At 52.7% G+C, this 25,347-nt stretch overlaps 1 protein-coding gene and 1 non-coding gene across 2 annotated transcripts in view; one reads left to right on the forward strand and one right to left on the reverse strand.

Moving 5' to 3' along the window:
- The window catches only part of TGM2 (transglutaminase 2), a 32,407-nt gene extending 7,587 nt beyond the window's left edge, over positions 1–24,820 (reverse strand). Inside the window, exons 1-10 of the mRNA XM_010960743.3 lie at positions 24,665–24,820; positions 21,205–21,384; positions 16,169–16,411; positions 12,420–12,538; positions 9,764–9,892; positions 8,544–8,721; positions 4,825–4,960; positions 4,076–4,179; positions 2,405–2,647; positions 562–834 (exon numbers count right to left, since the gene is read on the reverse strand). Coding sequence (XP_010959045.2) covers positions 562–834; positions 2,405–2,647; positions 4,076–4,179; positions 4,825–4,960; positions 8,544–8,721; positions 9,764–9,892; positions 12,420–12,538; positions 16,169–16,411; positions 21,205–21,384; positions 24,665–24,674 — 1,615 coding nt within the window. The 5' untranslated portion in view covers positions 24,675–24,820. The remainder of the gene's footprint in view (positions 1–561; positions 835–2,404; positions 2,648–4,075; positions 4,180–4,824; positions 4,961–8,543; positions 8,722–9,763; positions 9,893–12,419; positions 12,539–16,168; positions 16,412–21,204; positions 21,385–24,664) is intronic.
- On the forward strand, positions 18,250–18,321 carry TRNAT-AGU (transfer RNA threonine (anticodon AGU)). The gene has a single exon. It is a non-coding gene; the product is annotated as a tRNA-Thr (tRNA).
- Positions 24,821–25,347: the final 527 nt, after the last annotated feature.

Genomic DNA, 25,347 nt, shown 5'->3' on the forward strand with positions numbered 1-25,347 from the left:
ACTGGGCTAGTGGGCACCGCACCAGACAACGCAGACCCAGAACATCTTCACCATCACAGAAAGTTCTCTGGGCAGCGCTGGTCTCGAACCTCTTCTGCCTGAGCCTGAGACCCTCTATAGGAACAGGAGAGGTTCTCAAAGGGGCTCTGGGGAGAGGCTCCTGTGCTGTGAGTTGCTGGAGACAGAGAAAAGGAACTCTCTGGAAGGGGCAGCAGAGAGTCTGGGAAAGCAGTCAGGGGTCACGCGAAGATGAGATGGAACAAATAGTATAGCTGCTAAGCGTACAGATTCAAGTCTCAGTCCTGTCACTCCATGACTGTGTGGCCTTGGGAAAGTTACTTAACCTCTCTATGATCACTCTTTTCATTTGGAAAGTGGGGGCCATAAAAGAATCCACCTCCTACTTTCGTTATAAGAATTAACCGGTTGCTGTTTATAAAGTGCTGAGGACAGGGCCTGACCCAGAGTGAGGGGGATGGACTGTACACGTTCAGTGCTCAGGGCACTACCTTGCACGTCGTCAGTGTGGTCAACAGCTGCCCCAGGAACACAGGGCCTTACCGGAGAAGGGCTCCAGGGAAAAGTTGAGCAGGTCTTTGGTGCCACACTCGGGGCCCAGGATCCCGTTGTAGCTGACAGTGCGGGCACAGAGCAGGAGGCGGCCTGTGTGCTCCTCGGTGGTGTTGTTGGTGACGTGGGCAAAGACGTCAAAGTCGCTGCCCAAGTTCATGTCCTGGCCCACACGGATTCGCATGGCTACCCCCGTCTCCTCTTTATCAGCACGCTTGTTCAGGTGGTTGGCCCTGGTGAAGGCTTCCCTCTCCTCTGGGGATCCTGTGGGGACAGGGAAGAGAGCTTCAGCAGAGCTGGAAGGGGGATCAGCGAGAAGGAGACTGGGGCAGGGCAAGCTGGCTTCTCAGAGTCCTGGTGACTCAGAGCAGCCCTGAAGGAGCCCCTTCTTTACATCACTGTGCCAGGAAGAGGAGAGTATTTGATTTACTTCCCATGCGCAAACTCCTATCATCCTTCAAGACCCAGCCCCAAAGGACCCCTAGTCCAGGAAGCCTTCTGACTCCTCCTTCCCCAAGATGAATGAGTCACAATGTCTTCCGGAGTTTCACAGCTGCCTATTGCCTAACATGTTTGGTTTTTTTTTTTAGCCTACCAGGTTGTTTTCTGTTCATGTGCTTACACTCTGGAATCTTGAGGACTAAGTCATATCCAATGCCTACAACAGTTCTTGGTGCATAGTAGGCACTACTACAATGGAGACTTCATCACCTCCAAGCATTTGCACGGGGACTACTTCTACCTGAAATCCTTTCCCTCCCTTCTCCCTGTTATGCCCTCCAGTAGGAATGGCTGTCCCTTCCTTTACCTTCCGTTTACCTCTCCCCTATGCTCCTTTTTTTTCCCCAGTGTTGTTGGGTACACAGCTATTTTTTCTATCAAACCATCAGCTCTCAGCCTTTCAGGGAATGCACCTTTTCCTTCCGTTTTATCCCTTCCATCTAGAGTATGACCACTTAATACCCAACCCCAGTCAGCCCTGGAAAGTCAGTGGGGGTCAGATGAGGCAGGGGCTCTGGTTTCTTAGTCCCTTCTCTGAATCCCACTGTGCCTGGCACATAGTAGATGCTTAGAAAATAACTGTCATCTTGAATTGGCCATTGGATGTGCTAAAATCCAATTTTTAAAATAAACCACGTCCTTTCCCCCTACTGATTTAACGCTGGTAGCAGAAAGAAGCTTCATCTTTATGTCTGATTGAGCCCATCTTAGTATGAGTTTCTTTTGGCCCATTTCTCTTTAATTTAAACCTTCCCCATCTATCTTCATGCCCGTTTTCCCAGCTGTACATGAAATACTGCAACAATAAACGCTACAGGGTTCCAGGAACCTCTCTTCCATGGCCCTTCTGAACTTTCAAGCCTCTCCACCACAAACACATCACAATAAAAAAGCACAGATGTGCCCATCTATCGCTGTAGCCCCCACTACTGATAAGTTCTGTTAACAAACAACATGGACATTATAATTCTTCTGTCGAGATGCATGCCCCTCGTATGTAACAGCCGTCCCTTTTGGTTTTATTAAGAGTCAAACCCACCAAGAAAGTGAGGCTTAAAAACCAAACGGAATCCTTTTATGGAATACAGAATTCTTTTCCTAAATGAATCATCCTTCACCACTGTCCTCACAGTATGTTTGTCAAGTTTGCACTTGGTTTCCAAAAAATTCCTTAAAATGGAGCGTGATCTACAGGTCGCTGTTGTATGCAGGCTGCTAGATAAAACACACACGCGCCCACGAGCACGTACACACAAGCCCGACGGGCTGGTGAAATCGGCTGCTTATCTGCAAGGCAGAGCTGATGGGCGGCTCTGAGCCTGCAGGCACCTACCCTCCGGGTACTTGTAGGTGTGGGTGATGTCCTCCCTGTCGTCTCTGCCCACACTCTTCGTGCTGATCTTCAGCCCCACGACCAGAGAGTGGTTGATGGACTTGTGCACAGACCCATCATCCTGCCGGATCCAGTCTATCACGTCAGCGTTGACCTCAGCAAAGACGAAAGGGGCGTCGTATTTGGTGCTCAGGTCGCCCTCCTTGATGGCACGAACGGGAACAGGGCCGCAGCAGTATGTCCCTGGTCGGGGGAGGAGGAGGGAGAGATGGACCTGGGCTTTAGGGAGGATGACACCCTCCAAAACCTTCCACAGTTCAACCACACGTAGCAGGAAACCTCGAGATCATTCAGCCCTTCGACTCAGGGACTCCATTTCTAAGAAGGCGACATGGGGCAAGAATTAAGAATGGGGACTCTGGAATGCAGCTTCTGGGGTTCAAATCTGAGCCCAGCCTCTTATGAGCTGTGTGACCTCGGGGAGGCTACTTCACTTCTCTAAGTCCTAGCTTCACATGGGGATATTTGTATCCACCTAATAGAGGATGCACAAAATGCTATCTGTTTGATAGATAAAAAAGTTATCCCAAGGCACTTAAGGAAATGAGGGCGCCAAGCGTTCGCAATACTTTGCAAGGGCGTGTGTCTGTCTGGTTTCCTGCCCAGACTGAGTAGCAGTCAGTGCCCAACACATCGTCAGGGAGTGTGCGCTGACTGCAGGACAGGAGAGCTAGATGTTTATCTTGGTGTGGTTTACGACTGCCTCAAACTGGTCACAGATTTAAATGTTGAGGACTAGCCACTTGGTAGCTCTATTACGGTGCATCCATTTGATGGAATGAGGTAACATTAAATTAAAACGTAAATCACAGAAAAGTATCTGATAAAGACATGCTCGTACTATATGGAGGAGTGACAGGGCCAGAATAAAAGGCCACGTGCGGCCAGAGTTCCTCGCCCGGGGTCCATGGACCGCCCCCGCCCAGGGCGCAGGAAATGGAATTCAAGAGTTCATGAACTCAGATGAGAAAAAAAATGACATCTTTATTTTCACTATATTTTGATAACACTTCCTTTGATTGTGAAAGCAGACCACAAACCACAGTCTTAGGTGCCCTGTTGACGTGTCACTCATAAGAACCACAGATATTTTCGTATCACTCCATAGTGTCACAGATAACCGGAAATAAATAAATAAACAACTGTTCATCTCTACCAGCAAACGAGGGGACTTGTTGACTCCACGACTAGATCTTGTTCTATAAAACATGTATTATTATATCACAAAGTGATTTTTAAAAAGTTCTAATAACAAGATCTCAACATCATTAGAGCCTAGCTATTATATTCTGTGTATATTTAAACTATTATTCTGAGAAAGGATTCATTTGAAATTATTGGAAGCTGTGTGTGAGCATTAATGATACGGACGAGGACAAAGATGTTTGATTTTGGTCTTTATGCTTCTCCATATTTTCTGCTGTGTGTGAATTATTTTTCAAATCATCAAAGAGGCGTATTATAAAATATCAGTGAGGTCCACCTGGCACTCATGTGGACCAGTCGATAGCCTTTGGGTTAGAATCCCAGCTCTGCCCCCTCTCCAGCCGAGGGACCCTGGGTGAGCCTCTGTTTCCTCCTCTGGGTAACGGGGCCATGCCCACCACCCACCTTCACTCTTCTCCTGGGGCGTGGGGTCGAGGGCCTGCCATCCTTCATATCCCGGCTTTAGGTCTGGCCTGTCCATCCACGACTCCACCCAGCAGTGGAAGTTCCTGTCGGGGAGACGAAGCAGAACACGGGTAAGGACTCACACTCTGACTTCCACTGTCACCTCCTGCAGCCAGTCCGTCCACACTTGCCGTGTCCTAAGCTGAGCCCAGCATGTCCCTCGACACCCCTCTTCCCACTTCCCTCCTCTTTGCTCCTCCTCAACTGCTCTCCCCACCTCCCTTCCTCTCTCAGTGGCTCTCAAGTCCAGCTGACCTGACCTTGTAATTTTCTTGACTGTTCTGTCTTTTCCAGCCCACAGGTTCTGTCTGGATTTGGGCCCCATCATCATCCACCTGGACCACACCCCAGCCCCCTTCTTCCAATCTGTTCCCACCAGACCTCCTGCTCCACAGTTGTCAGCATGCCCCTCTCCAGTCGGAAGCCTTTAGAATTAAGCCCAGTCTCCCAGGTTGGCTGTCCAGACTCCGGACAAGGTGCTCTCCCTGACACCCTTTTCAGCACTGTGCCTTGACCTCCCTTCTTCTTAGCCTCCGTTCATGCTCTTCCCATCCCGGCGAGCCTTCCCAGGCACTGTTTCCTTTGGTCTAAACACTGTTCAACTTTGAAACCCAATTCAAATGTGGCCTCCTCTGAGAAATCAACCCACGTGTCCTCTGCAGGGGACCCTCCCCGGGGCCCCGCCTCACCAGATCATCTCGCTCTTGTCACTCTCGATCTCCCCGAACTCGTTGCGGAAGTACTCGATGAGCAGGTTGCTGTTCTGGTCATGGGCCGAGTTATAGTTGGTCACGACGCGAGTCGGGATGCCGAGGCACCGGAGCACTGGGGGCGGTGGGGGAACGTGATGGAGAGAGCTTAGGGGACTGGCTGAGGCCCTAGAGATACCTGTCCTGCTTGGGCCTCCACGTGCCCATCTGTACACCAGGGAGCACTGCACCCATTGTCCAGGTGGTGTGCAAATCCCCTTGCCAAGACAATGGCGTCCACCTCTCTAGCTGCCCCATGTCCACTCTTTCCCCTTCACATCACAGTGAACAGAAGAAGACTCTCAAATGCAAATCTGACATTAACACCCCTCTGCAATGGCTCCCCATGGCCCTCGAAGTCAAGGCCAGACCTCCACTGTGCCCCTTGACCCTGCGGGGTCTGTCCCTTAACCACCTCCTGCACACTTTGCTCCAGCCACATGGCTTCAGTGCTCCTCCAGGACTCCATGCTCCCACCTGCCCCAGGACATTGGCACATGCTGTTCCCACAGCCATGAAGCCAGGTTTAGATTATTCCATCATTTGCATTCATAGCAAGACTGAGGATTCATCCTCATTCTCAATGGATGGGTATGTGAGAGATTCTTTAATTAGTCCTCTGAAGGCAGCAAGGGCTCTGTCTTATTTTAAATCCCCAGAGTCCAGCACAGGCCTGGCACAGACGATTTTGTCAAATGGGGTGAAGGAGTGAGTGAAGTAGAAAGAGAAGAAGGAAGAAAGGAAGAGAAGGAGGAAGGGAAGAAGTGAAGAAATGACAGATTCAGAGGGAGAAGTAAATAGCAGAGCTGGCAGAAGAGGAAACAAGTCAGGACACCTTCTGTTCCAGCCCCAGCTGCTTCAGGCTGGGGCCAGTCCCTTCACCTCTCTGGGCCTTGTTTCCACCTCCTTAGCACGGGGACGGCACAGGTGCAGGGTCCTCGGGTGTGCTGGGACTCCATCGTGAACAAGGAGGACCTGCACTCGTGCTGCAGCCCAGTTTACAGAGAGACCACACTCACTGGGAAAGGGACAGGTGTTGCAGTGATAAGTGACAAAGAAGCAGGATGTCAAGTGGCATCTGCAGCCACAGAGGAGGGACGAAGAGCCCGGGCAAATCCTGCCCGAATGGTGGTGCTGGGTGCTCCTGACAGAGGGGATGCCACTTTTTTTGTGTACTGTAAAAGTAACACATTCTCGGGGTAAGACAGAGGAAGTAAAACCAAAAAAAAAGAAAAGAAAAAAGTGAAACAGAAAGCCCTACTAACTGTAACCTGTAGGAATTTTTTTTACTTTCAGTTTTGACTGAAGTTGAGTCTCAGAGATGAGGGAGGGGCAGGGATGTGACCTTTGCCCCGTGCCCGCCATCAACCAGGGAAGGGATTCCCGGATGGCCCTGGATTCTGGCCAAGAGATGTGAGAGCCAGATGAAGAAACAGCTGTGACCCTCCACCTCCTGCCTGGTGTTCCTGTGCCCTTTGGCCTGGGTAGGGGTCAGATGCTCTGCTGCCCGTGGGAGAGGCTGGTGTCCCAATCCCAGGCCCCATCCCACCGTCCCACCACGTGACAGGCTTCGGAGTAGACACCTGAGGCTTGGGGAGTTCTGTCCCCGCTGTGCAAGAAGCAAGGCTGCACTCCTGTCCCAGGAATGCTGTCCCAGGAGGCCTCATTATCACAGTCCAAGGTCAGGAGGCTGCACCAGATCGGGCCTACCTGGTTCCGAGCCTGGCTGTGCCACACACCAGCTGTGTGACCTTGGGCAAGCCACTTCCCTCTCTGAGCCTCCATTTCCTCCTCCAAGAAGCACTAATAATAGCAGCTTGTCGGGATGCTGTGATGATTCAGAAGGTGGTGGGTGCGGGCAGTCTGGCAGAACAGCAAAGTGTGTCACCATGCCCGTCACTGCCAATGTCCATCCGGTCACTGTCGACTGACTCGTAGACACAGAGAAAATACCCTGCGATCCAGCTGAAGAATCCCAGCTGCCCTCAGAATCCCACAAACCCAGCCTACCCTGAACCAGAGGCCGTGCTAAGTGGCATCACCCCGGGTCCCCAGAGCTCCCTGTGACTCCGGTCAGTCTACACTGTCTCCATGTTACAGGTGACAAAACTGAGGCTTGGAGACACTGGCTCTGTAGCCCAAGTTCACCCAGGGGTTAGCGGCAGAACTGGGATTCAGACCAGGTAGTTCAGCTCGAGTCCCTGGGCCGACCCACCACTTAGCTCCCTGCAGAAACCCTGTGGCCATCGGGGTCTGACGCCGCCTTAATTGACCAAGTTTTTTCCCTGGCTGTGTTACACATCAGGCCTGGGAGAAGGCTGCAGGGACCGGACTCAGCCCCGGGCCTGGAGGGAGGACAACTGAGGGCAGCTTCTGAAACTAAACCTTCAGACGGTCACAGCCCAGAGTGAAGAAGGCATCTGCAAGCGAGTCTGGGGCCATGGGCGGTGAGGTTTCTCCAGAAAACCCACGGGGCTTTAGGCCCATCAGAGGGAAGGGTCTGAGGTGAGGCAGTTTCCATAAGAAAGGGGAATTCAGAGGTCACAGGGAGAGCAGAGAAAGCCCAGCTGGGAACCTCGGCCAGGCTGCCCCCACCCCCAGACTGCTGGTGTGGAGCATAGGTCGACAGGCTCCCCGGGACCCTGCTCTGGGCCTGAGCGCTGGTCTTGGAGTCAAAAAAGCTAGGAACCCAAGATCAGCCTGTTAGATTTCCTGAGCTGAGGGATAATAATAATAACAATAATAGTAGTAACAGTAATAATAGTAAGTGGCAGCACTATACATTTGCTGCTACGCACCTGAAACCATTTTAAGCACTTCACACATGGTAACTCACAACCATCCCAGGATAAAGGCACTGTTATCATGCCCATTTTACATATAACAGCACTGAGGCTCTGAAGAGTTAAGTAACTTCCTCAAAAACACACAGCGAAGACACAGTGGTAAGAAACAGAGCTGGAATTTGAATTCAGGCCTTGATTCCAAAGTCTTTGCTTTTAACGAGCGTATGATACTAGCCTGTTCTCATAAGGGAATTCTCTTCAACGTCTTCTGGGCTCAAATATTCAAGGTTTTTTTTAAAGAAACTTGGTTTGTAGTTTACTTTTTTGGTTTAAAATAGCTTTAGCTTTCCTCCTTTACATTTCAGAAAGCGCCTTCTCTTTCTTGACATCAATAGATATTACTGTTATTATCAAGTTATGAACAGCTAATGTTTCCTGAGAGCTAGCCTGGGGCCAAGTTCTGTGTTGAGCGGCTTTATGTCATCACCCTAGGAGGCAGGTCATGTTGTTGTCCCCATTTTACAGATGCGGAAACTGAGGTTCCAAGAGAAGTCATTTGCACAGGGTCACAGAGCAAGTGAGCGTAACTGGGGATTTTAAATTTAGGTCTGCCTGGCTCTAAAGCCCATATTCTCAACCCTAAGCTTGTGCTGCCTCCTAACATCTCTGGATCTGAACAACCACCTGGTGGGTGGAGGAGGGGAGTTGTTGGAAAAAGGACCAGAGAAGGGCAGCCACCGACTCCAGGCCACACAGTACGTGGGTGGCACTGAACTGGGGTCTCCCAGTTCCCACTCCAGTACTCTCTGGGCCCCACTCCCAGGGTTCCCAGAGCAGGCTCCAGACCTTCCCACAGCCCAGTGCGCAGCTCACCAGTGCAGGCCACGGCAGCGAAGACCCAGCACTGGCCATACTTGACACGCTGGCAGCCGTAGTTCTTCCAGCGCCGCAGGATGTCCACACTGCCAATCCAGAACATGGGGCTGACGCCGTCCCCATAGTTGTTGTCCCAGCGTCCTAGCAGCACACCCTGGTCATCGTTGCAGTTGACCTGCAACCAGTGGGGCATCAGAGGGACCGAGCCTGGGGAGAGGGTGACGACTGGGCTAGGGTGAGTGAGAGTTCAGCATGTGGTGAAAGGCAGGGAAGGGTGTTCCAGGATGAGGGAACAACAGGTGCAAAGATACCAAGGTGTGGCCGACTGGGATGTTGGAGATGGCTGGGGCTGGAGGCTGGGGTGCAGGAGGGAGAAACAGGAAGGAGGTGGAGAGGGGTCAAGGTTGCGAAGGAGATTATGCTGGGGATGTGGATTTGTCCCAGGGTGGCAGGCGAGTGACATGGCGTGATCTGTTTTACAGAGACCCATCCAGATTGTGTCATTCCCCCTATACACCCATAACCTGGAGAACACAAGGCAGCCTCAAGAACCATGGCCCAGGAGACCTGCACAGTCTGGCCCCAGCCCCCTCCACAGCCCGCCCCTCCTGCTTGCGTTTTGCTTCAGCCACACCAGCGTCCCTTCTGCTCCTCCAACTTGCAATAGTCATCCCTCCTGAGAGAGCCTTTGCGCAGGCTGTCCCCTCTGCCTGAGACACTCCTCTCCTCCCAGTTACTACATCAACTCATGAATCATAACTTAGGGAGGTCCCTCAGCCCCACGCTGGGGTTAGTCCTGTAGGAGACACTCATATGCCTGGTTCCTTCGGCGCGTCCATCATGACCTATGACTGTGTGCTCCCATGATATGGTGGTTAATGTCTGTCTCCTCCCATGCATCCACTAGAACGGAAGCTCTAGGAAGTTGGAGACCATTCATGTCTTACACCTGCTTTTCCCTCAGGCCTAGCCCATGGGTACACTTGATAAAAACTTGCTGGATGAGTGAGTGAGTGAATGAATGGATGAATGAATGAACTGCTTTGAGGGACCACATGGCATTACTCTCATTTGTGTAAATCTTGTCTTTCCAAATATAAGCTCTCGTAGCTGAGACTAGCCCAGCTCCTAGGTCCCCTCATTGTACCCAGAACAGGCCCTGACCCCCATCATCACAGGAAGGGAGGGACCCTGGGGTGGGCCTTCCACTCACTCACCATGCCGCTCACCACCCGGCCCACATAGACCGGGCTGCTGCGGCGGGAGCAGTCGCGGCCGGCGTCCTTCAGGAACTTGGGGTTGATGTCCAGGAGCATCAGGCAGATGTCCAGGATCCCGTCTTCAAACTGTGTCAGAGGAAACAAGAGGAGGATGAGGGAGATGAGATGTCACCTCCTCCAGGAAGGCTAACTTGAAGTCCAGCAGCTGTGGGACCTCTCTATTCTGTCTTACACACCAGACCTGGGGGCTCAGGCTGGGTCTGTCACCTCTCTGGGGTGCCAGCTTCACAGGGTGGGATGGGATAATGACAGTGTGAGAGAAAATGGGGGAGGGTGTGCCTGCATCCAGGCTGGGTGTGCCTGCATCCAGGCTGCGGTCCTGGGAATTTGTAGTGGAGACCACAGAGTGAAAGCTCAGCATCCCTGGGGTGTCCCTCAGGAGCCTCAGGGTCACCTCAAGCCATGCCACTGCCCCTTCCCTCTCTGCTCAGCCAAACCTCCACTTCTCTAAAGCCTGACTCATCCTGCAGAGCTGATAAGTGTCCCTCTTCCCCCCACCCCACCCACACACACTGCTCAGATTGGAACCCAAGTAGATTATAAAGATACAAATCTAACCTTATCACTCCTGTTTCACTGCACCCAGAGTAACCTCCAGACGTCTCCCTGTGGCCTGCAGGGCCATTGTGATCTGTGTCCCACCCCCAATTTGACCTCATCTCTCACCACTCTCACTCATACTCATCCTGCCCCAGGCTCATGGCCTCAGAGCCTTTGCACTTGCTATTTCCTTTGCTTAGAATGCTCTTCCTGCCTCTCCCTGTATGACTCACACCTTCTCATCCTTGCAACTCAGAAGTTATCTTTATCAAAATCCGTCCTTGTCACCTTCCATTGGGCCACCCATCTGTCGTGTTCAAAGGCTCTCCTGTCTGCCCCCTGCTCCCCATCTCTGTGGTCTTGTCCCAAACCAGGCCTTGTCTCCATGCTGCAGAACAGTCCTCCCTGGCTTGAACCATTCTGTGGCTCCCTATTGCCATCAGCCTGACATTCAGGGCTGTTCACAACCTAAACACTGCTGACTTCTCCCGCTGTCATCTCCTGGGGCCCCTTCTCTTATAAAGTGCTCCCCAAGCTACAACATACTTCTTAGGTATAATGTAAACTTTCCCACCTCTGAGCTTCTGTACACGCAATTCCCTTTGCCTAGAATACTGTGCACCCACCTTCAAAGCCCAGATGCCTATTTCAGGACCTGCCCTGATGCCCACAGGCAGTCATTCCCCTCCTTCCTTTAGGTCTTATCATCTTGGGTCATGATGACTTCCAGAAGCTTTGCAAAGCCATGTCCCAAGGCTGTGCAGAGACTGGACACAGATCAGGAACTCAGGAAATGAAAGGGAGACTCTTTCCTCAGAAAGGTTTTGTTCTGTTTCTCAGGGGAGAATACAGAGCCCCGGGGAACATGAGCCAATTCCTTTTTGATATATTGCAGTCATGTCACCATTTCATTTACAGCCCACAGCTGGCTCCAGGGTTTTGGCAATTATTTGGGGGAAGATATTTTTGCAATGATTATACCCAATATTCAGAAGAGGAAACTGAGGCCAGAGCCCCAGATCTTAGGGAGGACTTTCCTGTGGTCCCAGGGCAGGATTCCTTAGTCCTGAACACGGACCCTGATCCGGGGGCTGCTGGGAAGTGTCCCAAGGAGAACCTGACCCCCAGGAGGCCAACATCCACTAAAACACCCGGAGGTTGAGAGGCCAAGGGTGTGATGGTTCTTGCTTCATGAGTTTTCTCAGCAATATCTCAAGAATTCTTATGGGATGCTGGATAGTAGAGGAAATAAAAGCACTGGTTTAGAGACCCAGTTCAGGCTGGCCCGCTGGACAAGGAGGAACCATGTGGAACAGAGATGAGCCGTCCAGCTGAGATCAGCCAAGCCCAGCCTAGACAGCCATGTCCTGGCTGCCCCATAGATTTAGGAGAAATAATAAATGATTTTTTTTAAGCCTCCACAGTTTGGGTTTGTTTGTTAGTCAGCAGTAGCTAGCTGATACACCAGACCAGGGATTCTCAAAGTATGGACACTGGATCAGTAGCATCAGCATCAGTTGAGACCTCGCTAAAAATGTAAATTCTCAGCCCACACCCAGATCTACTTCTGATTTAGATCAGAAACTAGGGGCTGGACCCAGTGACCTGTGTTTTAACACTTTTCCAGTGATTCTGATGTATATTTAAGTTTGAGACCACTGATCTAGATAATGTTTTAAAGCCCCTCTCAGCACATGCCTAGCACACAGTAAGCATTCTCCAAGTGCTGCCTATGATTTTGATATATGGCCTTGAATGTTCCCATTCTCCCTCTTAGAGTACCTGTCAGCCCCACAAATCTCAAAGGCTCTCCTGATTCCTTCCCACCCTGAATCCAGAGCTGATGCTCCCATGGTGGGTAGGGCCACCCTTTGCTGTGTGACTTCAGGCCTGGACTGGGCCCTCTCTGAGCCTCCAGCCATTTTGGGGCCCTTGAATCCTTGACAGCATGGGATGGGTGACTCTGCTCACACTTTTGACTTTGACTGCGTCAGACTCAGGGCCCAGCACGCAGTGGGCCCAAGAGGGTTGGAGGGGCAGGGCATGGCCCTACCTGCCCAAAATTCCAAGGTATGTTCTTGATGAACTTGGCTGAGCCCTGGTAGATGAAGCCCTGCTGGGTAAGGACGTACTCCCGCCGCTCCTCTTCCAAGTCCAGGTACACAGCGTCCGCTGCAGGTGGAAAGGAAAGGGCCTCAGCTCTGGGTCTGGCGAGGGGCCAGCTCCCCAGGGCCAGGCTGGCTTCTCAGCAGCCTTTCTCTCTTTTAATCAGAAATACTAATCATTAATTAATAATCCTTTGTCAATGAGACAAGGTGTTATTGGTTAGTGACAACAACAGCTGTCTTTTATCCCATATTTACCCCATGTGGGACCTGTGATAAATGTATGACATACATTAACTTGTTTAATCTCCACAAAAACCCTGTGTGGGAGGGATTCTTGGAGGCCCCATTTCACAGATGGCAAAACTGAGGCTCAGGAAGATTTCACAGATGGGAAAGCTGATGCCAGAACAGGAGACAGAGGCACTCTAGGCCAGAAGTTAGGTAGCCCTGGCTCTGATTCTCTTTTGCTGTGTGACCCTGGGCAGTTCCCTTCTCCTGTCACCTGATTGTCTTCCCTGGGAGTAAAATGTGACCACAGATCTGAACAATGCTTTGCAAAGTGAAGTCCTGAGTCAGCTCAAGGAAGGAGCATGACTCAGGGTGGAGGGAAAGCCGAGAAAGGGTCAGGTGGGGTCCTGTCCAGCTTGGGGGCCAGGTTGTATCTGAAGGTGGCCTTGATGACATTCTAAGCAGAGGACCAGAGAGCACAGAGATGAGGCTGGAAAATGCAGGGCACTTAGTTCTCTGTGACTGATGAGGACAGAAAAGGGCCTGGGGTAGTCAGGCCAGAGGGCAGGAGGTCAAAGGTCAGGCTGGCCTTTCCTGTCCCACTTCACAGGGGAAGAAATTGAAGCTGGGAAGGGGAAATCTAGAGCCACATTCTGACTTTGGGGAGCCCTGGGCATTGTTGCCTCTATGGGACCCTTCCTCCATTTAAAAAAAATTAAAAATGTATTTTATGACTGCGTTGGTATAATGATGATATATGAATATCACATGTTAAAATACATTCTCTAGCCTAAAAGTTCATTTTTTCTCTCTTGATTTTAAAAGAAATGAACACATTTTCATAGGTCCTTAAAAGTACAGCAGGTCCCAGGTGGTGTGCCTACTGAAGTCAGCCCGGGGAAGGAGGTCCAGTGCCTGGTGGAGCGGGGCCCGGATGCAGAGGCCCTGGCCCCTTGGATCCCTGGGGACATCTGCAGCGACCAGCAACCCCCACTCTTGCCGCTCACTTGAAGGAAGCAAATGTGAAAGGTGCCAAGTGCCTTATGCATCTTGCCCTTTGGCTCTGAGACCGTGCGATGAAAATCAGCCTTGAGATCAATGAACTACGTGGCTGTCAATCAGCTGGCAGAGCAGGAGAAAGAATTTAAGAGAAAGAAAAGCCCTTGGTGTTTTCCTTTCGAATGGGAGTGTCAGGACATACGGAACTGTCCCCCCCGCAGCCCAGGAAGCCCAGAATATGATGTCCCTGCTCAAGTCTCTGTCTGGTAAGGGTGGAGGCTCTGGGCATAAGAAGCCTCAAAACTGGCTGTCGATCCTGTCCATGTTGGAGCTCAGAGGCACCTGAAGGACAGGAGGCGCCCCTATCAAGGGCGGATCCGCCCTCTCCCCTCAGAGGGAGAGCCATATACCTCCCCCCCGCACCTCAACCCCCACTGAGCCCAACTCCTCCCTCTGCATCACCAGCTCCCACCCTGGGATGTAGGTCCCTTTAGTCACTGTGCTGCTTGGCTCACCACCACCTCAACCCGCCAGGCAGGGAAGGGGCAGGACTAGAGGACCGGAGAGTCCCCCAACCTCGCTCCCCGTTCCCTGAACTCTGTAACCTTGAGGTGTTGGGGTGGGGGAGGCACACTGCCATGTTCCTGCTTCGTGGTGAAGGTCACCAACTAGCTGTAAGTTCAGATTGACTAAAATCAACATGAATGTACAGCGGGTCCAGCAAGGCCACTTCTGTCCTGAGAAACCATTCCGTGTGGCAATGGGGCCTGTGAGCAAGGGGGCTCCTCCCTGTGATGGGCCACGGGGGACCACCTCATGTCCATGGGTGGGAGCCAAATGAATGAACGGTCCACCTGGCAAGACCCGGCCACTCCCAGCTCTTAAAAAAGATGAGCAGACGTATGCAGACTGATGTGGAAAGAATGTTAAGCTGTACAGAAGAGGTAAGAAAAAAACAACCCAAGATGTCGGCTGCTGTACACCATGGGATCCTTTGATGTTTAAGACAGACAGAGAGACCTGTAATACGCCGATGTCTCATACAACATGATAAATATAATTAAAACTGCTGTATGAACGTTGTTAAGAGAGTATATCCTAAGAGTTCTCACAAGGAGAAAAACTTCTTTTCTATTTCTTAAATTTTGTATCTGTATGAGATGATCTAAGCTTGTAGTCATAATGATTTCATGATGCATGTAAGTCAAATCATGATGCTGTACACTTAACACTTTTGCAGGGCTGTGCGTCAATTACATCTCAATAAAACTGGAAGAAAAAGAAGCACAGCAACGTCTCCAGGCACATACACTCGAATCTACGGAGATGAGCCCCCCAAAGACGGCAAATAATGGGGATTCCCAAGGAGGAAAGCCAAAGAGGGGCTGTGTCTCTGCAGAACTTGAAGGTTTTATAAAGAAGATGTTCTCACGTCTTGCTGTTATAATGAGAAATAGAAGCCAAAGTGTGTAAGAGAGAAAATTAAAAAAAATCTTTCTGTTCAAATATGACATAAAATGTTCCAAAATGGAGAAGAGAATAAACAAATAAAGCATTGGCCCAGGAGGAAACTAGTTGTCCGATGCTGGAGTGGCCAGAATTTCTGCTCTGGGCCTAGGCTTTGAGGAGCAACGCCCATTCCCAGACTGGGCCTGCCCACATGGCCTCTCTCTCTGCCTTGCTGCGTAGGCAGAGAGATTCCACTGGCTTGTGAGTCAGATGGGGAAACTGAGGCCAGGGAAGGAGTGTGGCAGCCCCCGCCTCCTCCCTCCTGCTCCAGACACACTCAGCTCTTTCTTAACCCTCTAGTTTTGTCCCGCACGGTCCACTTGCTTCTTGAAGGAGCTGCCAAAAGTCATTTATCTCTGAGCCTCAGTTTCCTGCCTGTAAAACTAGGATGCCGACCCCCACCAACCCCGGGGACTGCTGAGAGGAATCATGGAGAGCGTGTATAAGGAGGCACTAAGGGGACCCAGCTGCTCCTGCCCACCTCCCCTGGCTACCCACCCCACCACCTCCCTCAGTTTCCCTTCCCCGAGCCAGCCTGGTGAGATTAGAATAGAGCCCTGCAGAACAGAGCCCAGAGTGAAGGTATGGCCCTGGGTGTCTGCTGGGCTGCCCTTTCTTGAATGGGGCTTCTGAACCCACCTCCATGCCCAGCTCACAGTGCCCGGGGCACCTACGGGCCTCAGACAGGGGTGGGGTGGGGGGTGAGATCCCTTGGTCGCTGTGTGACCTGGGGCAAGTCATTTTGCTTCTGTGAGCCTGTCTCTCCTCCGTAAATAGGCATAATGAGAGTCCTGACGTCATGAGGTTTGGCGGAGGAGGCTGGGGCCCGGAGCTGTACGGAGCGGGCCTCACTCAATCCACTTGGAGGTCTCTCCCGCCCCACTCCCCCACCCTAGTGGTTCCCACGGGTGGGTCCTGCCCATCTCCCCACCCTGCCCATAGATGAAGCGCAGCTCACCTGGGCACCAGGTGTTGAAGAGCAGGGTGAAGTGACCTAGCACGAAGCTGGAGCCCTGGTAGCCGGTGGAGGCCTCCAGGCTGAGACGGTACAGACCGATGGGGGCATTGGCCGGGGTGCTGAGCTGCAGCGAGAGGGCGCCGTCTTGCTGGTCCACCACCGCGGCCGCCCAGGCACCCTCTTCTACAGCATCAGACAGCCCGAAGCGGGCCTTGGTCCCGGCCTCCTCGCTGGGGGCTGGGCCTGCAGAGAGAGCAAGCAGGGGCTGTGAGTCAGGGTGGTGAGGGAGGGTGAGAGCCAGGGCTGGCAGGGGCAGAGCACACACCCGGAGGGTCCCTTCGGCCTGGGTTTGAGGCTTCGTTCTGCCACTGACCATTGAGGGAACATTGATGAGAGCTTTCTACTCTCTGAGCCTCAGCTGTCTCATCTGTAAAATGGAAATCAGGGTGGTTTTGTGGGAATGCACAAAAAACTGCAGGCATACAGCACGTCTTCAGTCTCCTGGGAGAGTCCTCTTGGGAGGAGGAACAGCGTGGCCTGGGGCAGGGTCACTGTCACACTGCTTTGGACTGGCGTGACTTTGGCCAAGACCATCCTCCTCTCTCGGCTCAGTCTTCCCATCTGTAGCATGGACAGGAATTAGGCAAGACACTCCCCAAGGGTCCTCTTTTCAGCCTAAATCCTTTACCTGTTAGTATCCTCCACCTGTTAGTATCCTCCTTTCCCTTTCAGTAAAAGAAGCCCAGACTCTGAGTAAAATGGGAACTTGGTCCTCTGATGTCCAGTAGGGCCAGTCTGAAAGCCCGCACGCTGTTGGCTAGCAGAGATGCTGAACAATGCAGGTCTAGGTGTCTGTCTCTCCAGGCCCCCTCCAACATTTGACCTGGGTATCTCCATCGGCAGCTCCAGTGAGATGGTCTGAACCATCTCTCACCTCCCTACAGCCTTTTACACTTCACAAAGTGGCGTGGCACTTCCCCCTTCCCTCAAGACCCCTTATACAGGAGGGAAAACTGAGGCTCCGAGAGAAGGGCTCTCCCAGAATCCCCCAGGGATCTGTGGCAAAGCTAGCATCTGAGTCCAGGTCTCTAGGCTCCGGCTGTCCCCACAGTGCATCTCATTCCCAAAGAGGACGCTCCCTAGCAGGGGTCTCAGGGCTCGGTGTGCTGAAAGCCTGCCCTGAACTGGCTCCTTTTCAGGTGGAGGGGAGGGCCCAGCCCATGCAGGCAGGGCTGAGTCATGGGGAGGGCATGGGTGGGGGCTGTCACTCTTTCTGGACTGGGTGGCGGAGAGAAGAAACAGAAACTTCTCTGCTTGGCTGGGCGGCTGCCCGGGAGGGCTTATGTTTATTCTTCCATCTCCCTCCCTGCAGCTCTGCCCGCCCACTGCTGACAATATGGGGGCCTGCTCACCGAGGGGCTACCTGCCAGCCCCACCCACACCCACACCCAGGCCCAAATATAACCATGAGCTAACAGGCATGACACAGGCTTCTGGGGCCCTGTCTGGGTGCCAGGAGACAGTTGTAAGCCTTTAAACACTGTCTTCCAGAGTCAGTATTTCGAGGAGTTGGACAGCACTGGGGCCCAAGAACCAGCCTGGGTCCGGCTCCTCCACTCAGGCCCTGAGAGATGTGTGACCCGGGCTAAGTCCCCAGGCCTCTCTGATCTGCAGCTTTCTCATCAAAGAAGAAAATAGGCTTAGATCACATGCCTGGAAAGGTCCGATTCTGGGTCCAAAACTGGCTCTGTGACCCTGGACAAGCTATTTGGCTTCTCTGTGCCTCAGTTTCCTCATGTGTAGAATGGAATTGATTGTAGTCCCTCCTCATAAGGTTATCTCGAGGCTTAAAGAAGGTGAGGCTTGTAAAGCACATTACAAAGTGCCTGGCACGTTGTAAGTGCTCAGTAAATGATAGTTACTGTTTATTACTGTCATGACCACCTCCTAATGCTGATCAGAGGAATTAGTGAGAGTTCACAGAAAGCATTTCAGTGACAAGGACGTCGTAATAATGCAGCGAACATGCGCTATCCTCAGTGTCATCAAAAAGGACCATCACAAATCAGAATTCTCAGGGGGGTGGTATAGCTCAGTGGTAGAGCATGTGCTTAGTATGCACGAGGTCCTGGGTTCTATCCCCAGTACCTCCATCAAAAAAAAAAAAAATCAGAATTCTCAGGCCAAATAACAGGTTTTGAGGACTGGAGTGAAATGTAGAAATTGTCTAGTTCAATTGAATCACTTCACAGATATGGGAACTGAGGGCAAGAGGGGTAAAGTTGGCGTGACCGGTATGTCCCAGTTTTCCTAGGACAGTCCTATTTTATGCCTATGGTCCCAGCATAATTCTTAACAGCACCCTTTTCATTCTCAGAAAAGACTATTTGGATGATCAATGATCTGGTCACCATGGTAACAGCCTGGGCCAGGTCCCATAGCCACTGTCACTGTTGACACACCACCCTCGGGGGCAGGTCAGGAAACACATTTCCCTTTCTCTCTGTCCCGGGGCAGCTGTGTACACACACACACACACACACACACACACACCCCTTTCTTCTGAGGGGTCCTGATGGGTGGAATGAGGACAGGCTGTTCCCCTGGCCCCACCACTGCTCACGTAAGCTGGTTTAGAAAATTCCTTGGCTGTGATTCCACACGGTACTCTTTGTGGGGCCAGAGGCACCGCAGAGACCCCTCTAAGACCTAAATGACCCTGGAGATCTGAGGGGTCCTGGCCACTATCCCGACCACAGCAGTGAGGGGCCGGGTGGGGTGGATGAGGGGAACCTTCCAAGGTTAAGCCCTCTATTAGCTGTATAAGGGCTCTTTTCACCGCTTCAGGCTGACCTCATTCTCACCTCACCCACCCTCCAAACCCTTGCCCCCCTTTGGGGAAGCAGAGCTTTATTCTATAACAAGGAGGGTGCTTGTCTGCTGTGGCCTGTACCCCACAACAGAGCCTGTCCGGTCTCCAACTGCCTGGGTAAAATGCACAGCATCCGGATAGGGCTGGGACCAGGCCATTCGGTGAGTGACCTTTGCCAGCTCTCTCCCCTCTCTGGGCCTCAGTTTCCCTGAAGAGATAGGACAGGCTGACTGTAAGCTAGAATGTCCTGACAAGAGCAGTATGCTCAGGCCAGGCCCAGGGCTGGAAGCTGACCCAAGCCAGGCCTTGAGTGGGGGAAGCCTGGCTTCCTGGTATTGTCCCTTAGCTTCCCCAGCCTGCGGGAGGGTCTTGGTAACTCAGGGAAGCCGTGTGCACCCAGAGATACAGTGCCTTCCGTGGCTGCCCCGGGGGCTGTGGGAGTCACCCGGGTGGTTGGCAATGGTTTGAGATAAGTCGGTCGGAGACTGGAGAACAGAGATTAGTTGCTGCCCACTTCCCTTGTGGCCTCAACCCTGAACTTGGGGCCTTATTACCTAGTGCCAGGCGGCCTAGACAAATGGAGAAGAAGGGGGAACACCCTGAGAATGAAAGAAGGAAAAAGAAGGTGAGAAATCCCAAGCTGCCCAGGCCAGCAGCTCATCTACCACCCATTTCACGGAGGAACAAACTGAAGCCCAGCAGGTGGTAAAGAGATAAATGTCCCTGCTGTCAGGTCACAGCACCAGAAAACCTCAACTCTGGGGTCAGGGTTTGAATCTTGCCATGTCCCTAACTCACTGTGTGACCTAGGCAAGTAACTTGACCATTCCGCACCTCAGTGCTCCCATCTGTAAAATGGGGGCTCATTATGCCTCTACAACAGCAGGATTCAGAATGAGCTTGCACACGGTGGGTGCTCAAAGACATTGTAATTTTCTTCAGCCCAAGCCTGGCTCTTCTCAGGGTACCACACCCAGCCCTTCACTGCCATGGATCCAGCCTTCCACTTTACAGAGGGGGAAACTGAGGCTGGAAAGATTAGAGACTTGCTGGAGGCCCTTCAGGGACCACAGGGGTGCTGGGTATGTGTGTGTGTGGGGGTGCCCCTGGCTAGTAGGTGTGCCCCTGCCTGAAGGGAAGCGGTGGGGAGGAGAGGGATGGAGGGGATATCCGGGGCCAGTCTGCAGGCTCTGTGATAAGCCTTATCAAACGGCTTCCCAGGTAAATACGGACCTCAGCCCACTCGCTGCTCTCTCTGACCTCGCAGCCCTCAGAAAGAGCTGGCCTTTCCCACCCTCGGGCCAGAGTCCCAGCCAGGTGGCCCCTCATTGACCTCGAGGGAGTGGTTCCCACCAGAAGCCAAACCCAGAGATTTGGCATTCAAGGCCACTTTCCTGAGAATGGCAAACAAAGAAGATGAGATTTTGGACATCTAGGGATGGGGTGGCTGGGCCCTCATTGTCCCTCCTCCATCACTGGAGTCCCTGGAACAAGACCAGCAACAGCTGCTCACGTTGGCCGGGCACCCTCCCGTGTCAGGCCCTTCTCACCTAACAACCCTGAGCCAGAAGTGCCTTAGCTCAGAAAGGCTAAGCAACTTATCCAAGGTCACACAGCGGGTATGCAGTCTGGGCCACACCAGAACCCAGGTCCATCTGTCCAGCCCCTGAACCTGAGGCAGCCTCCCAAGGCTTAGAGAAGGAACCATGGGAACACAAAACTGCTCACTCAGCAGGCTGGAGCCAGCTGAGTTCTCTCTGCCACCCAGACGCCATTTGGGTCTGATCCCAGAGGACTTGTCAGGTTGTGTGGGCTTGGGGAAGCAGCTGTTGATAAGAACTGTAAAGTTGTTTTGATGTGGGAAAGGGCGGGCAGGGTCTTGATGCATCTGCGAGGAAGGAAACTTCCCCCAGCCCTGGTGCTAACAGGTTGTCAGAAACCCAGGTGTCCAGGAGCACAGCCGTGTCTACAAAGCTGAGTGGCTCACGGTGACATCACTCCACTTCCTGGGCCTCAGGTCCCTCATCTGTAACATGGGGTATTGACTACTGGGAATTTCTCAGGGGGCAAAGAGGAATGGCGTACCCTGTCCCATGGTCCATCAGGGGACCACGAAATCACAGAACAGGGAGGTCGAGAGGAGGGAGGCGGGGGAGGGACTCACCGGTCACAGCACTGAAGGTGAGGCTGTCCACGCTGGCCTCATAGCTCCGGCCCTCGAAGTGCAGCGTCAGCCGGAAGAGCTGGCCACGCCGCACCACCAGCCTCTCCCTGCACAGTTCGGCTGTGTGGTGATCACGGCCATTGGCCTCTAGCTCCAGGTCGCATCTCTCCAGAACCAGATCTGTGGGGACAGTGAGGGGCTTGAGCTGTGGTCCATCCCTCAGCCAGCTGTGAGCCCTGGGATCCCTGAACTTGGGGCATCAGGGCCTCCTGGGAGCCAGTCCTTCCAACCCCTACCCGCCCGGTCACCCAGGGGCTGATGGCCTGACTCAATCACGGGTGGTGCACTGAGGCATGTCGGGAAGGCTCTGCTGCCTCTCAGCCGTGGGACCTCGGGCAGCTCACTTCCCCCATCTGTATCCACAGGTAGGGGACAGCAGGACCCACCTCGCAGGGCTGTGGTGAGTTATTTAGCCTCATGTCTGGTGCATAATAAATGCTCACTAAACACAAGCTAGGCTGTCATGACTGACTTTGCCTTGTACATTCAATTTCCAATTTCCAGGAAATGCAGAGGACTGAGGAACACGTTAAACACAGAACCAGGACGTGATCAACGACATTCCTACTCTGGGAAACTCTAGGTCAAGCATTTGGTTCTTTTAACCAGTAAATTGCAAGAAAAAAAATTGAAAAAAAAGCTGAAGGGAGAACCTAGAGACTAAGAGAAACCGAAGAGACATTTCAGCCCACAGAGCTGTGTGAGCCTTATTTGGATTCTGATTTTAAAAACTATTTTAAACATTTATTACATGCACGAGACCATTGGAAATTTGAAGACTGATGGAATAATGGTGATATTGAGGACTTTTTAATTTGTTTATGTCTAAAAAAAGACCATCTCTTTGGAGAGATACATTGAAATATTTACAGATGAAATGAGGTGATGTCTGGGATTTGCTCCCAAAGAGTGGGTAGGGAGTGGTGAGAGGGGCAGGAGGCAGCAGTAACCGTATGCTGGTGGTGGTCGGGACTGGGTGATGAAAACATAGGCATTTATTATATTATTCTCTCTACTTTTATGTATGTTCAGTATTCTCCATAATAAAGGTTTTTCAAGTGACAGGGGTTTGGAGTCTTCTGGATTTTAGTTCTGCTGTGCTGCTGTGTGATCCTGGGTAGGTGTCTCTCCCTCTCTGTGCCTCCTTTTTTGAAGCTTCAAAGGGCGGCTGTAAGGGCTAGGAGAGGGCACCCTGTCCTCAGGGCCTAACTTAGGGCGAAGAGTTTGATATGGGAAAGTTCTCTTTATAGTTTCAGAGGGAGCTGAAGACCAGGGCAGGAGTGGGGGCGAAGGGAGAGTGAGGGTTTAAGGGAAGCACAAATCTCATAAACCTTGGCAAGCTCAATCTGACCTACTCTAGGTCAAGATTAGTGGGACTGTAGGGTAGGAGGAGCGGGCAAGGCAGACTCTCAGAGTTGTAGGACCTTTGAGAGTATGTGGTCCCCCTGAGGCCCAGGGGCAGGGACTTGCCAAAGTCACCCAGCAAGTAGGTCCTTTCATGGGGACATCCATGCAGGTCTCCTACCTCCTACATGGAACATCTCCCAAATGAGGGGCAAATACATTGCCTAGTGTCTGCCGAGGGCATCTATGTGGATTATCTCTGCCAAACCTCACAACTACCCCGCTTACACAGCTACTCTCGCTATCCCCGTTTTGTAGAAAGACAGCACGCAGCCCTGGGTCTCACAGCCAGCGCCAGCCACGGCTTTGGGGTTTGAATCCAGGGCTGCAGATGCTGGAGCCCACACTGGACACCACCTCATTCACAGTTCAGGATTTGTTCTCCATCCCCTGCCTCCCCCTCCACTCCTCCCCCCGCCCCCCCCCCCCCGCCCAAGTCCTTTGTTGTTTCAAGCCTGGAAGGAGACATGGGGGAAGTTGAGGCCCCTGCAATCATAGCAGGGGAGACCTCCGCTAGCCACAAGGAAGAACTTCCTGCTGACCTGCTGGGGTGAAGAAACAGTCTGGGGAAACTTCAACTCCAGAGAGCTCAGGCAGGAAAGAGGCCACTGTTGTCCCTCTGGGAGACCTTAGAGAGATGGTCAATTCCTGCTCTGGGACAGATGGGGCGCTTTCTCATGCTATTGTCTAAAAAAGGATTTCCAGAAATCTTGCCCAACCCTGGAGGTGCACAAATACTGGGGTCTAGGATCATCAGATTTCTGCACTGAGAAAGGACCGGAGGTCTTCCAGGCCACTGGGACCCTTGTAGGAAGTAGCCACTCTGGCAGTGGGGCAGGGGGTTTATCATAACTGGCATCTCCAGGGTCCTCCAGCCCTACTGAGCCCCACTCTTGGGGATAGGGGTGGGAAACTGCATCGGGCACAAGTGGCCACCTAGGTGACAAGCCACAGCCAGCCTTGAGCTGGTTTTTGATTGCATGTGTTGGGGCACTGGGTCCCAGAGAGGGACAAAGGTGGCCTGAGGTCACACAGCAGGCAGGCAGGGCCACGGTCCCCCTTTCTCGTTCCTGCTCCACCTGCCGCATATCCCTGTCCACATTCCCTCTGCCCACTGTCCTTCCTCGGCGGTGTGTTGCAGGGGCCATCTCTAAATGGACTTGACCCAAAAGTCAGCCAGGATGCTGAGTCCAGAAGTGTTAGTGCAGCGCATCCCCCATCACAGAAATTCCTCCTCCCAGATGGTATCCCTGCCCGTGTGTGTGTGTGTGTGTGTGTGTGTGTGTGTGTGTGTGTGTGTGTGTGTAGGGGGCAAGTAGGAAATGAATTCAGCCCTTCTCCCCTCCTCACAGCCCTCACAGATGTACCAAGGGCTGGCTTGACTGTCCATGTTTTACAGGAGGGGAAACTGACACTCAACAAGCCACCAAGGACGAGGGTTGCAGAACTTGAGGGCAGGGAGGGACCTAGAAGAACAAGCCTGCTCTCAGCGCACTCCCCCATAAGATGCTAGAAGCTCCTCTCCGGCCCCTACAGCCGAGGAATCAGACAGACTTGGTGTACACAGCACCAGGGACAAACCAAAGCTAAGTATCTGAGGCCAGGCCGGCACCCTCTGCACAGCTTCACGTGGGGCGCACAGCAGGGAGCCAGCCCCCACTCACTGACTGAGGACGAGGTGACAGTGGTCCACTAACACGGTGCCTTACAATTACGACACACCTTTGTGTTTCATTGCCTCATCTGATCCAGGGAGTCAGGGGTTAATCATTGTGCCCTGAGGATAGGGAAACTGAGGCCCCAGGCAGAGCCAGCACCCGGAGCCAGAGACCTCTCACCCAGCCCAACCATCTTTCTGTGCTCCAAACGGGGGACTTAGGGATTGGGTCCCAGCCCAGTCCTGACCCCCAGTGCACCAGTGGGACCACTGAAACCAGGGAGGGATGGCCAGACACGGGACCCTGTAAGCGGCAGTGGCGCTGACTCTGATACTCACCCTCGGCCATGGTGAGGTGGTGGCTGTACCTCAGACTGGTGGCAGGACCCTCCAAGTGCGGAACTGCTGGCAGCCGGCAATGCAGAAGCCGAGAGCCACGAGAACTTATAGCTCGTTTAGGGGCGGGCCAGGGGCGGGGCCTCACGGGAAGGCGGGGACCTGGTGAGACCAGCATTGCCCAGTCCGGGGCAGCTCGCTGGGGCGCAGCCGTGGGGGCAGGAGCTCAAGGGAGGAAGTGGCGGCTAGGTAAGGGCGCCCCCTGGGGGAGCGGACAGAGCTCAGGGCTGGGACAGCAGCCATGGAACGCACAGACTAGGATACCCAGACACACCTGGATACACAGAGTTGGATCTTGGGTAACAGAGACACCTGGACACAGAAACACACACACAATTGCACCAGGACACACAGGCGTAATTGGATACATAGATGTGGAGCCATAGTCAGGTCAGACCTGGGAGACAGGTCACACACACACACACACGGAAACAGATACACATGGAGCAGACATAGACACACAACCAGAGACACAGACACACTTTGACAGATACAGGAGATAAACCTGGACACAGAGACATGGTGACATGGACACAAAATCAGATTAAAATCAGAGACGTGCCAGTACATAGACACAACCAGCCATATATGGACAGGTACCACCAAAAGCCACATACAAATATGCA

The sequence above is a fragment of the Camelus bactrianus genome, chromosome 19, assembly GCF_048773025.1.
Source record: "Camelus bactrianus isolate YW-2024 breed Bactrian camel chromosome 19, ASM4877302v1, whole genome shotgun sequence".
Classification (NCBI taxonomy): domain Eukaryota; kingdom Metazoa; phylum Chordata; class Mammalia; order Artiodactyla; family Camelidae; genus Camelus; species Camelus bactrianus.